General features: G+C 43.0%; 1 protein-coding gene across 9 annotated transcripts in view; it reads right to left on the minus strand.

Moving 5' to 3' along the window:
- Nucleotides 1–14,648, minus strand: part of ARMC9 (armadillo repeat containing 9) — a 183,379-nt gene that overhangs the window by 149,810 nt on the left and 18,921 nt on the right. For all 9 annotated transcript variants that reach the window (XR_011467299.1, XM_070385231.1, XM_070385246.1 and 6 more), the window contains exons 7-8: nucleotides 11,789–11,813; nucleotides 3,158–3,315 (exon numbers count right to left, since the gene is read on the minus strand). Coding sequence is in view for 8 of the 9 variants with exons in the window: in XM_070385231.1 (XP_070241332.1) it covers nucleotides 3,158–3,315; nucleotides 11,789–11,813 (183 nt within the window). In the remaining variant the exon portion in view is untranslated. The remainder of the gene's footprint in view (nucleotides 1–3,157; nucleotides 3,316–11,788; nucleotides 11,814–14,648) is intronic.

Below are 14,648 nucleotides of genomic sequence, written 5' to 3' on the forward strand. Positions count from 1 at the left end.
CTTCTTGCTTAAAACAAAAGAGGACAGGACATGTGGCAAAAAAAACATATGAAAATATATTTGGCCTCACACATAATTAAAGAAATGTAAGTTGAAACATTCAGAATACCAAGTTTTACTCAGTGGACATGGGTTTGGGTGAACTCTGGGAGTTGGTGATAGACAGGGAGGCCCGGCATGCTGCAGTTCATGGGGTCACAAAGAGTCGGACACGACTGAGCGACTGAACTGACTGACTGAGTTACCCAATCAGCAAAAATTTCAAAGTATAATCATGCCTAGTGTTGGCAAGTGTGTGAAGAAATAGATATTCTGATATGTTACCCGGGGTGGAGGGTGGGTAGACATTGTTGAAATCTTTGAGGAAATGATTTGGCAACATCTATCAAAACTTTAATGCCCATAACTTCTGACCTAGCAATTCCATTCAGGTGCTTATCTTCCCCACATTCAAGGGTATACTGTATATATAAGGATATATACAGTATGTACAACATTTTGTGTTATAGCAAACAAAAAAATCTAAATGTTCATCATCAGAGATCTGACAAATTATGGCTCACCCTTACAGTGGAATAATGTACACGCATTAAAAACAATGAAGCAGTGTGTGGTCATGTGGAAAGATTTCCAAGATATGCTGAAAGTGAAACAGCAAGTTTGAGAAGGAGAATGGGTTCCACAACCCCAAGCAGGATGTGTGTATGCACATGCACGCACTTGTATGTTCTGAAGTAAAACACAAGTGTTAATCTTGCAAGAAAACCAGACTAAGGAACTGTGTGTGGAAGGGGCCTTTTGTTCTTAACTATATACTCCTCTGAAGTGTTTCAATTTTTTACTATGAGCATGTACTTCTTTTACATTAAAAACAAGCTAGTTCAGATTCCAGTGCTGCCCCCTGCCCCAAGCCCATGTCTCCCTGTCTTGATACTGGAGGCCCTTCCAACCCCCTGCCTGGTGGTGTGTGGGCCTCTGCTCCCACACTCCAGCAGTAAGAGCTCAGGTCCCACCTGTGGTCAGCGGGCCACGACTGGCATCACATCAACCCTGGCCGTGGAAGCCACACCACGACAATGGCAGTTATTGTCTAATAGGAGAGACGGCAAAAGGAAAACACATTTTCTTTTATTTCTGTACTATTTGAATTTTCAGTGTACATGCCTTCTTTTCTTCATTTTTTTGTTAACAGTGATTATATAAGCCATCTTTGTTTTGTTTCTGGTACTTCTCTGTACTAAAGAAAAGTCAGTTTTAGTTTTTCAGAACTAAAAAACCCGAACAATTTTCAAGATACACATTTCAAATGCTCCTCACTAACTGCAGGGTGAAGCACAAGTTCCTAAGCACAGTCTACAAATCTCTCCATGATCGTCCCCGATGCACCTCCCCCGCCTCGTCTTCCAACACATGCCACTCCCCACCCCCTAGCTTCGGCCATTCCAGCCACACCATGCAACTTTCAGCAGTTCTGTGAACGTTTGTGTGCTGTGTTTTCATCCGGACAAAGACGTTTCGGTGTAGGGTATTAAAACATATTTAAAAGAATCCACCTGCAATGCGGGAGACCTGGGTTTGATCCCTGGGTTGGGAAGATCCCCCGGAGAAGGGAAAGGCTACCCACTCCAGTATTCTGGCCTGGAGAATTCCATGGACTGTGCAGTCCATGGGGTGGCAAAGAGTCAGACACGACTAAGTGACTTTCACTTTCACAAGCTATTATAGCAAAAAGCAATCCACAGTTGTTGCTCTGGCCTAGAGTTCTGGGGTAATCCCAGGGAACTGCATAACTGATTCCTTTCAAGTGTTTACTTAAATGACCCCTTATGAAAGTAAAAATCTGGAAACAACACTAATGTCCAACAACAGAGACCCGACACGCTAAATAACCTGATGGAAAACACAGCCACAATAGGTGAGCATCGTAGGAGGATATTTAATGACTTCAAGAATGCATGATTCGATGCCATTCACGTGTATACCTAGGGCAGATTCATGTTGATATATGGCAAAACCAATACAATATTGTAAAGTTAAAAAATAAAATAAAAAAAAAAAGAATGCATGATTCGGTATTTAGGAGAAAAGCAGACTAGAAGACTGTGTGAACTGAGCCCATTTCTATAAAACACATATATCCAAGTTTTGGAAAAAAAAAAAAAAAGTCTGGAATGTTAACAAGTGTTATTACTAAGTGAGATAATGGCAGGTAATTTTAATCTTATTTTTGCATAGTTCTATATTTTCAAAAATTTCTAGAATACATTTCATTTTGTAATCACATTTTTAAGGTATTAAAGCAAGTTTAATACATTAATCTATATTGGTGACAAAGTTGTATAAAGCTTAAAACACACACATATAGACACACACAAGAGTACAAGTAAAACTGGGGACATTAGAATAAAGCAATAGATTGTATCAGTGCCAGTATCTTGGCTGAGACACTGTACTATCGTTTTGCAAACTATTAACAACTGGTGGAAACTGGGAAGAGGGTACAAGGACCCTCTGCACTATGCCTTAAAATCACACGTGAACCCACAATTATTTCCAATAAAAAAAAATTCTATTTCCAGAATGTGATTTATTATGCTATTTTTTTATTGAGTAAAACACTCAAGTCACTCCCATTAAAGTCAGAAATAAGACAAACATGCCCATGAGCTCATTCAACTCCCAGGGTCTTAGCTAATCAGTTAAGTGGGGGGAAAAAGAAAGTTGGGATATACAAGGGAAAAAAAAAATCACTATTTGAAAGTGATATGACTGCCAATCTAGAATACAGGAAAACTGATCAAAAGAATCTCTCGGATTAATGGAGTTCAGAAAGGTTACTGGATACAAAATCAGTATATGAAAACCTATAGGTCTCCTATATACCAAAAGAATATCTCCCCTCATTTTTATGCCACAACATGTTTTCTGCTGCCCATTTATTCTTTGCTAACACTAAGAACAGGCTAGAGAAATAAAGACGCAGTAGGTAATGTGTCAGGAAAAATGGACGAAATCCTGCAGCGCGTGATAAACAGCTGCACCCAGCTTTGTAAAGTTGGGGGGCAAGTGTCACTGGCTGGGGGTGGCGAGGAATCATCCGTGCCTGCGACTCTTCTTTATCTCAAGAAGACACGTGGACGATGGGGGACCTCCTTACCATCTTGCCACTGACCGTGGCCTCCAGAGAATCCACCAGCTCTGCCGTGACTCCGATGAGGTTGTGGTAGTCGGCCTGGATCCTGTTGTACCGTTTCAGGTACGTCATGGACCTCCGCTCAGCTTCTACCAGCTGCTGGTGGAGCTGCTGCAACACGTCTAGGAAGACAATTTACATTTACATTGAAACAAAACAAAAAAGCGATGGTTAAAAAGAAAAAGTCTACAAGGGGCTTCCCTGGTGGCTCAACGGCAAAGAATCCGTCTGTCAATGTGGGAGACAGGAGTTCCATCCCTGATCCGAGAAGATCCCACGTGCCATGGAGCGACTCAGCCCATGGGCCACAACTACTGCGCATGCGTGCCGCGGGTACTGAAGCCTGCGTGCTCCAGGGCCTGTGCTCCTCAACTAGAGAAGCTGCCACAGCGCAACCGGAGAGCAGCCCCTGCTAGCTGGAACTAGAGAAAAGCCCGTGCAGCAAGGAGGACGCAGCACAGCCATAAATAAATAAACAATTTTTTAAAGAAAAAAACAACATTTAAAAAGATTTTTTAAAAACCCTACAAAGTAAAAAATACAAAAAAATAATTATATTCTTCTCGAGTGAATGCCACGCCTCCTGTGAGAATATCTTACTGTAACAATGAACTCAGCACTATGTATTCATCACTTCTGTTTATGCCACATTTACTGACAAAGTGCTTTGTCATCACCGATCTTTTAATTTCTTCCTTTTGGCCGCACTGCATGGCAGGTGGGATCTTTGTGTTCCCTGACCAGAGATCAAACTTGCGCCCCTTGCATGGGAAGCACAGGGTCTTAACCACTGGACGCTAGGAGAGTCCTTGATTTTTTTAATGTTTCACCCTGATAGTTCAACTGCTCATCACTGACTTTCCTAACAAAATCTATTTCCTTGGCTGAATCCCATACAACTTCAGTTCCTCTCTCTGCATATATGAGAAATGAACTCAATGTTTCTTTCTATCATGAGTTCACAAAATGGCTGAACCAAAACTGACTCATTTTCTCTGTTTGTGCCCTGTGAGTATGAGGGATAAGTTCTTCCTTTTAAGTAAAAGTTAGGGCTGCATGACGGGTGCTGAGAAAATTCAAATCCACAATTAGGTAAGACACCAGGTGTTCACTCTGCCAGTTTGAGAAAGCATAAGCCACCCCACTGGGCCTTAGAGCAGTAGCCTTGAAAGGTTCTAGGGTTCTCTTCCTGGAAGCCCACCACCACCCTGCCCCCATCGCTCACAGCAGCACAAGACAGCCAAGCCACCTTGGGCACAGCTGGACTCTTCATCGGGGTCCACCCTCCTTGCCTCTGTCCTACCTTCTTCCTTGCCTGGAAGGTCATGCTTTTGATGGAAGGACCTGTTGCTGCCCCCACACCCATGTTAACTCACTGTGTCCCAATCCAGGTGCTGTATAATATGTAAAGTCTTCATTTTAGAACACATTTCATGCATAAAGAGAGACTTTAAAATTATAAAGACCAAACACAGGCATTATTCTATAATAACTTTAAGGAATACAACCTATAATAATATTGAGGCACTATGTTGTATATATACCTGAAACTAATATAATACTGTAAATCGACTATGCTGTGCTATGCTTAGGTGCTCAGTCGTGTCAGACTCTCTGCGACTCCATGCACTGCCTCACACCAGGCTTCCCTGTCCTCCACTATCTCCCAGAGTTTGCTCAAACTCATGTCCACTGAGTCGATGATGCCATCCAACCATCTCATCCTCTGTTGCCCCCTTCTCCTCAATCTTTCCCAGCATCAGGGTCTTCTCCAATGAGTCAGTTCTTTGCATCAGGTGGCCAAGTATTGGAGCTTCAGCACCAGTCCTTCCAATGTTCAGGGTTGATTTCCTTTGGGATTGACTGGTTTGATCTCCTTGCAGTCCAAGGGACTCTCAAGAGCCTTCTCCAGCACCTCAGTTAGAAAGCATCACTTCTTTGGCACTCAGCCTTCTTTATAGTCCAACTTCCACATCCATATATGACTACTGAAAAAACCAAAGCTTTGACTTTATGGACCTTTGTTGGCAAAGTGATGTCTCTGCTTTTTAATACATCTAGATATATCATGGCTATCTTTCCAAGGAGCAAGCTATCTTTTAATTTTGTGGCTGCAGTCACCTGGTGGGTCATACATGGCAGCTATTATTATTATTTCCTTTCATGAAAAAGGGTCAAAGATTTTCTAAATGTATTTCTATATAAGTAGATCACTTGAAAAAATGGCAGAAAGGTTATGTCCTAAAGCAGTGGTATGTAAACTCTGAAATACATCAGAATCATCCAAAAATAAAAATGATCAAGCTTCAACTTCAGAGACTGATTTTGTGGATACTGGATAGGGGCTAAGTACCTACATTGTTAACAAACTCCTCAAATGGCTGACACATAACTGCATGTTTGAGAAACACTGCCCTAAAGTATCTATTCTTCTTAATTTGTATCCTAAACAGCTACGATGATAACCCACATCCCAACTGTATTTAAAAAACTTTCATGTTTCACAATTGTTGATGTGCAGAAGTAAAATACTTTAACTATTAAAACCCCAAATATCATATAATGAATTATTATTATTATTTAATACCCATCAAATTTCAGTATTGAAAGATAACTTTAAAAAGTCATCTGAAACAAATTTATATCCAGTATTTGAACCTCTGGAGAATATCCCTGGAAATCATTTATCATTCTCCTAATACAATATTGAGAGTCACTACCTTCTTTTCCCACTATGTATTGTTTAAGCTTTTTCATACATCCAAAACTCAAAATTACATAGATAAGAACTTTCAAGGATGAAAATTTAGATTATTCACAGTCCCATTTTATGGTAATAAATATTAGAGAGAATCTATGAGATTTTTCTCAACAAGTACCGAGTGGCAGATGAATGAAATACCAAAACCCATTAGCTGGGTCAAACGACTTCTCAAACCATCAATGTTAATGTCACCCAAGTAGTCCCTCTTGAAATGGGACTGCACCAAAACACTCCCCTCAGTAACTCATTGTCGATTAACTAAACGTAAGGGACTATTTCTGGAGTTTTTACCTTGAGAACAAAGAAATGGAATTTATGACAATTTCAAAGTATGGTAACCTGAGAGAAAAGAGCCTTAACTACCAGCAGCCTACAGAAAAGACTCGCTGTTTAGTCACTCAGTCGTGTCTGACTCTTTGCGACCCTATGGACTGCAGCCCACCAGACTCCTCTGTTCATGGGATTCTCCAGGCAAGAATACTGGAGTGGATTGCCATGCCCTTCTCCGGAACCAGGAATTGAACCTGTGTCTCTTCGTCTCCTGCATTGAAGGTGGATTCTTTACCGCAGAGCCACAGGGGAAGCCCATAAAACCCATTATTTACTTATAAAAATTAGTTTCATTCATGGAGAAAAATATTCAAATTTTATAAACAGGAGAGAAGTGGGAAACTCCTTCTCTGTTAGCAAAAACAGTCTGCTATCCAGAGACATCAATGTGCAGAGAACTTAACAGTTATAAACAGGACCTGACCATTGCTTTAAGATATCTGGGTTACAGCTCAAAATATCAACTCTATTTCTGAGCATTAAACAGAACTCTCTTTTCCCTGTCAAAAGTTTTATGAGAGAAGGACAACTAAGCCAAGATGCCTTGCCTTCCAAGATGTTAACTTTTAGTGGAGATGTCTTGGCCCATGTTATTTTAATGAAACTGCCATAGTTATGCCAGCAATACTTATTGAGACGCTTTATATTTCAAAGTCACTGACATAATTTGTGCAAAAGTCCAAAGAACTGCATTCTTTGTCCATTCTTTGGACAAAGAACTTCAAGCTTTAAACAAAACATATATACAACTAAAAGAATGCCAGTTAATGTCACAGACAGTTTTTTTAATTCCAGCATGAAATGAAACAATAACAAAAGTGATGGAGATCTTCAGTACAGTACAGCAGTCAAGTTTTCTTGACTTGTATAATGTATAAAAGTTAACATTTATACTTCATTTAGATGCATTGCTTTTTTATAAGAGTAGATGAGATTTCACTTTGGAGACCCCCTAGGCTGCTCGACAATACCTTTCAAAATACAGAAATTTTTTCTAACCTAATATAAAAATCAATGCTGAATACTCATTGTAAGGACTGATGCTGAGGCTGAAGCTCCAATAGTTTGGCCAGCTGATGCGAAGAGCCAACTCACTGGAAAAGACCCTGATGCTGGGAAAGATTGAGGGCACATGGTGAAGACGGCGGCAGAAGATGAAATGGTTAGATAGCATCACTGACTCAATGAACATGAATCTGAGCAAACTCTGGGAGATAGTGCAGGACAGAGGAGCCTGGTGTTCTGCAGTCCACGGGGTCATAAAGAATCCAATACAACTCAGCGACTGAACAACAATATAAAAAACTAAATCAATCACCCTATTTTTACAATATATACACTTTTTTCTTTGTATTTAGATATAAATCAGTTCTTTGTTCTTTTGCTAATCCACAAAAGCTGGATGAAGAAAGTTAAGACTAGAAAGAACTAGGAACCAGTTCAGTTCAGTTCAGTCACTCAGTCGTGTCCAACTCTCTGTGACCCCATGAACCGCAGCACACCAGGCGACCCCATGAACTGCAGCACACCAGGCCTCCCTGTCGACACATCACCAACTCCCAGAGTCCACCCAAACCCATGTCCAACAAGTCTGTGATGCCATCCAACCATCTCATCCTCTGTCATCCCCTTCTCCTGCCCTTAATCTTTCCCAGCATCAGGGTCTTTTCCAACGAGTCAGTTCTTCGCATGAGGTGGCCAAAGTATTTGAGTTTCAGCTTCAACATCAGTCCTTCCAATGAACACCCAGGACTGATCTCCTTTAGGATGGACTGGTTGGATCTCCTTCAGTCCAAGGGACTCTCAAGAGTCTTCTCCAACACCACACTTCAAAAGCATTAGTTATTTGGTGCTCAGTCTTCTTCACAGTCCAACTCTCACATCCATACATGACCACTGGAAAAACCATAGCTTTGAGTAGACAGACCTTTGTTGACAAAGTGATGTCTCTGCTTTTTAATATGCTGTCTAGGTTGGTCATAACTTTCCTTCCAAGGAGTAAGCGTCTTTTAATTTCATGGCTACAATCACGATCTGCAGTGATTTTGGAGCCCAGAAAAATAAAGTCTGACACTGTGTCCACTGTTTCCCCATCTGTTTGCCATGAAGTGATGGGACCAGATGCCATGATCTTCGTTTTCTGAATGTTGAGCTTTAAGACAACTTTTTCACTCTTCACTTTCACTTTCATCAAGAGGCTCTTTAGTTCTTCTTCACTTTCTGCCATAAGGGTGGTGTCATTTGCATATCTGAGGTTGTTGATATTTCTCCTGGCAATCTTGATTCCAGCTTGTGCTTCCTCCAGCCCAGCGTTTCTCATGATGTACTCTGCATAGAAGTTAAATAAGCAGGGTGACAATATACAGCCTTGATGTACTCCTTTTCTTATCTGGAACCAGTCTGTTGTTCCACGTCCAGTTCTAACTGTTGCTTCCTGACCTGTATACAGGTTTCTCAAGAAGCAGGTCAGGTGGTCTGGTATTCCCATCTCTTTCAGAATTTTCCACAGTTTACTGTGATCCACACAGTCAAAGGCTTTGGCATAGTCAATAAAACAGAAATAGGTGTTTTTCTGGAACTCTCTTGCTTTTTCGATGATCCAGTGGAGTTGGCACTTTGATCTCTGGTTCCTGTGTCTTTTCTAAAACCAGCTTGAACATCTGGAAGTTCACGGTTCATGTATTGCTGAAGCCTGGCTTGGAACTAGGAATATCAGTCATCATTTTCAGAAACACTATTTATAGCTCTGAACTCCAGAAAAATGATCAGTTGCCCATTTTCTGAAGAGGCCAAATGGATAATACCAGGAATGCTGAAAGATGCTATTTCTATATCCTTTTTTAGATGGCTAGGTAAAAATAATAATCCAACATGCTATGCTGCCAACCTAAGTTTTTATTCCTAACACCATTTTTAATATAATTCCTCTTGAGGGACTTTTCCATACTCCAAACACTTTGCCTACCCTTCTTCCACAGTTTAGGGAAATAATAACAAATTAAAAAGAGAGAACAAAAAGAAGAAAAGAAAAAGTTAATGGAAATCTCACTGTGCCCATGAAACCTTCCTATCCAGACACATAATGATATTATCCAGTCACTCAAAGTGGTGACAACTAGCTGTGGTGATGCTGGGCCTGGGCCCGAGCCCCTGGCACAGGTGCCCTACTGGGTGCTATTCCCTCATCTCCATGGTGACACTGCATTTGGGGGCTATTCTGCCACAGACACATGCTGTGCCTGCCAGACTCAATTTCATAGACATCCTGCTTAGCTAGCCTCGGAGAACTCAAATCGAACTTGAAGAAGGCTCAGAACCCTGGTCTCCTTGCTGAAATACCAAATGAAAGGTCTGTAGAAAAAACACAGGCTCTTCTACGTGCACTCCCCCCACCCATGTTTATTTCTGTCTGCAAAACTGGGCCGCTTACTGGAGACATAACTGGTTCCTGGCAAGAAGCTATCCCCCTAAACCGCAGGGCATGCCAGGTGACAGGGGCTGGCAGAAACTCGGCAATCCGGGAGAAGTTTCTCACCACCTTCCTGCCTTCAGTGCCTAGGAGTCCAAAGGCTGAATCTGAACAGGGACTGAACAGACTCGGTCAAGCATTGAGGCAGTCCTCGGGGACCCAAAGACACAGGTGGGGCGGTGGCTTTAAAACATGACTGCAAAGTCTCTGACACTCCTTCCCGTCAAGAGGTGGAACATAATTCTCCTTCCTTCGAATGTGGGCTTCAGGAATTTGCTTGTAATGAAGAGAACACACGAGAAACAATACCAAGTTACTCGGCGCCTGGGTGACGAGGTGAAATGGCTTCCATCCGCACCCCTCTGGGGACATTCACCCTGGGTGGGAACCTGGCCGCCAGGCCCTGAGGAAGCCCGGGCCACAAGGAGAGTCCACTTGGGGGTCCCGGCCCAGGGCCTGTGCTGAGAGCTCAGCTGACAGCCAGCATCAGCCACCACACCCGTGCTCGTGGAAGCCTTGGAGGTGGCTCGACCCGACCCAGCTCTGTCTACACCCGGGAGAAACCCTAAGGGAGAACTGACTGAGCCCATAACTCCCAGACCACGCAAGAGGATAATAGTAACAAATGGACATTGCTGTTTTATGCCACCAAGTCTGAGGTGGTTTGCTAGGATGGCTAGAGAAACAGAAGTAGTGAAGCACAAGAGCATTCCCAGGAGGTGCACGGCGAGGCCCGAGTGCCGGCCCAGCTGAAGAGTTCCAGCTGTGCCAAATGGGAGAAAACCGGGCAGGACCCGCCCTGGTCAAGGCCCAGACTTGCGCTGACCCAGTACAGAGCCGTCCTGGGGGCTGCACTCGTCCTCGGGGTCACTATGCCAGAGGTAAAGCTACCCCGACAGTTCAAGGCTGTGGTCTGCGACCCTTGGAGAGGTCCCTGTTGACCCCATGAGAAGACATCTGCAGCCTGCTCCTCCATGTTCGGGCAGATGGACAGGAGGGGTCCTGAGACCTGCCACTCCTCCACGTGGGGCCCTCGGAGCTCCAGGAGGGGCGGCCTGGCTGCAGAACTGGCTGTACAGTTGGAACCTCCGGGCTGGAGGCCACAGGGCTCCCGAGGTGGAGAACAGACACCCCAGGGCTTCCCACCTGAAGTTACTGAAGCCCCCGTGGGGATCTCAGCACTGCTCATCCTCCCAGTGCTGGAGAAGCAAGAGCCAAGTGACAACCTCCTAGCGCTTTTGTTCTTTGGAAAACTTTAACTCTCTAAAAGGAAACAAACAATGGCAGGAAGTTTTGGAATCCTCTCTGGCAGGACTGCTGTGAAAAGGACAAACGTGCTATTTCACGTAGTGAGACTCCACCTGCTGGGAATCGAGGATGATGCCATCGGTACTTAGCAAAGGCAAGAAGCACCTCACACACCTTTTCCAACAGGGTAACTTCAGCCGTTTTCATAATCATGTCGTATCAGAGACAAAGCTCCTACAAAGAACCCCACTTGTGGCCACCACGTTAACTAAAATTTTTCTCATCTTTCTGAAAAATGAAGGGGTCTGGTAAAAATGACTCATCATGGAAAAACCATCAGTTTATGCTAAAAATTTAAGACTGGAATTCCTACTTTGAATGTGAAAAATGGAAACACTTTATAAGAATGGACACTCCACAAGCTGCTGAGATAAGACCCAGTTAGACTAGACTAGTTCAAGGTAAAGGTGAAAGACACGGAAATAACTCTCTCCCCACTTGTGCTGCACTGGGCCGTCTACCTGCTGCTGCTCTGACATTTTCTGGCACCTGAGTGGATTCTCCCCGTCTTAGTCATCTGACATACCAGACAAAGCTAACAGTACCAGCCACCCTGAGAAGCGGGCCTCAAGGAATGCAGACAAAAAGGACTGCGAAGCACTTCATAAGTATTTAGACTTTCCAAGCCCTCTTTCGCCAAGTCTGTGGAATTCTCTCCATTTCATTACTTAAAACTTGAGTTGGCGAAGTTGTTATTTAAAAACGGTTAATCTAGATGATTTACCTTTGTTGCTTTGTCCATTCTCCTTCTGGGATGAGAAGAAGTTCAGGAAAACAGGCATTCAGGGAAACAGGCATTCAGGAGACAGTACTCAGGGTATCCCTCTCATTGTGCTGGGCAATCTGGGAAACAGCCCCGGTGCGGTGAAAAAAGAGAAATCTCAGGACAGGGAACTGGAACCCGATGAACAGAGAAGACAGTTAACCGACTATCTCAGGACAGGTAACCCGAACCCCATGAACAGCTGAGACGGTTAACTGCTCAGGACAGGTAACTGGAAGCTGATGAAGAGCAAACACAGTTAACCGACTTCTCAATCCTGGGGTGACTACCCTGAAGGAATCCTCCTCTCTCCATCTCAGGAACCAGTCTGTGCGTCCAAAAGCCCCCTAACTGGCCTCCTTACCAAAACATTGGACTGAAAATGCAAATCTGTGTTCACACCCTTTACCTCTGGACCTTCAGTGCTAAAGCAACTAGCCTAAGGAAACTGAGATTTTGATGAAAAGAACATGGCACAGAACAGAGACTGTGACCACAGACGCTAGTGCGGTGTGGCCTGGGTTTGAACCTCAGCTTCTACACATCTGGCCACATGACTGAAGGCCGAGGTGTTCACCTGTTTTATTTGGGTTTCCTTACTTTTTCTGGTAACAGCTTTATTGAGATGTAACTCACATATTATAGAATTCACCCATTTAAAGTGTACATTTCCATGGTTTTCAATATATTCACGGAGTTGTCCAACCATCACTACAATCAGGAGTGGAATATTTTCATCACCCAAGAAAGAGACCCTGTGCCATCAGCGGTCCCCACTCCCTCTCACCACCCGTCCCCCATCCCGCCCTAGGCAGCCACTTACCCACTCTCTACAGATCTGCCTTTTCTGGCCCCTTCACACAAGTGGAATCATACAGTACGCAGCCTTCTGTGTCTGGCTTCTTTCATCTCACCATCATGTTTTCAAGATTTCTCCATGTAGCAGTACAGATCAGTAACTCGCTCACTTGTATGGCCATGTAACATTCCACTGTGAGCACTTGGTCAGCCCTGCATCAGAGGATGGACATCTGGACTGTCTGCACTTTTTGCCTATTTTGGATAATGCTGCTGTGAACATTCATGTACAAGCTGCTATGGAGATGGACACTTTTGTTTCTCTTGAGGATACAGCTAGGAGTGAAATTGCTGGGACATAGGTAATTTCTGTTTAAACTTTCAGACCACTTGTTTTTGAGGAATATTTTAATGCTATGAGGGAACATTCTCTTCATTTAAGAAAAATATTTAAAAATATGCATGCACAGAGATGTCTCTCCTTGCTTATTATAAACATTACATACTTTGAAGTGTATGTGTGCAAACAAATGCACTTCTGTGCTTTCTAAACTTTCCATAAGGAATAGGATCAATTTTATAATCAGGAATAAAAAGAGAATGATTTAAAAAAAATGTAAACATGACCATGTTTTTCTCCTCATTACTTAGGGGACCTCACACGAACCTCCACGACCCAGCCCTGCCAGGTCTCTGACTCTCTCCATCTCAATCCTTCTGCCCCAACAACACTGAATCCTTCAGTGTCCCAGAAACACTGGCTCAGCACTTGGGCACAAGCTGTTCCCTCTACCTGGAACTCCTACCCCTCATTCTGTCTGCCTCACAGACACCCATTTTCATGTTCAAAACTCCAGCTAAGACAATGATCTTGGCTTTTTCTTTTATCCCTAATTCCTAGCACACTATTCAACCTAATATACGTGTTGAACTGAACTCCAAATATGTAAGAAGGAAAAGAGAGGAATAATGTTTAAAGTTACCTGCTGGACTTCAGTGTATTTGCCTCAAAGCAAATGTTGAATGGGATAAAAGGTGACAAGTGTTTGCAAACTATAACACGACAGCTAACAGCTAACAGTAACACAAGTGCTTACTATGTGTTGGACAGTTCTAGCAGGTTTTTCATGTATTAACCCAATCCTCATACTATTCCTATGAAGTGGGTGCTATCATTAATATACCAGTATCATCTATTATGTAAAAATTTTCTTTTAGGATCTTTACATAATGGTTGGTACCTGTTACCTTTAAGGAGAAAGGCTTTTTATTTTTAATTTTTTAAATTATTTATTTGGCTGCACAGGATCTTTAGTTGTGGCAGGTGAACTCTTAGTCGTGGGATGTGGGATTTAGCTCCCTGACCAGGGATTGCACCCAGGCTCCGTGCATTGGGAGCACAGAATCCCAGCTACGGGACTACCAGGGAAGTCCTGAGAAATACTTCTTAAAAGTGTATTAAAAAAGCCATAAGCCAAGTTGGAGAAGTTCTAATTTCACTGAAAACTGTCCTTTTATACAAAACTCTAAGAGGGAAAGGAACTGGGTATGCAAACATGTGGGCAGACGGAAGAACTTGAAGAAAACCTTAAAGGATATAAAAGTGGAAAGGGGAGGTGTACTAAGCCTGTCTGGGGGCAGTCTCAGGGCGAGGTGAGGAGCTGAGTACAGGCAAGAGGGAGCCACTGAACGTTCAGGAAGCAGAAGCAGGAGAAACGTGTCATGAAATCCCAGGGATTTCTATTCAGAGTCCAATTAGGAAAAGAGAGTACAGTGTTTTGGAGTCAGAATAGAAGCAGAAGTCATTACCCAGCAGAGTGGCCTAAATTTTTTATTATGGTAAACAAAACAAGCACCAACTTTACAATTAAAAATGCTAACTCTTGTCATGAAATAACTTTTGCTACATGCTTGTTCAGAATAAAATGCTGAAAATAAAATGCTTGTTCAGAATAAGATGCTCAGACGAGCATCCTTAGGGACCAACCAGCTCTAGGAAGGGAGCCTCCATGGGCAGGCAACG

The sequence above is a fragment of the Bos mutus genome, chromosome 2, assembly GCF_027580195.1.
Source record: "Bos mutus isolate GX-2022 chromosome 2, NWIPB_WYAK_1.1, whole genome shotgun sequence".
NCBI classification, from domain to species: domain Eukaryota; kingdom Metazoa; phylum Chordata; class Mammalia; order Artiodactyla; family Bovidae; genus Bos; species Bos mutus.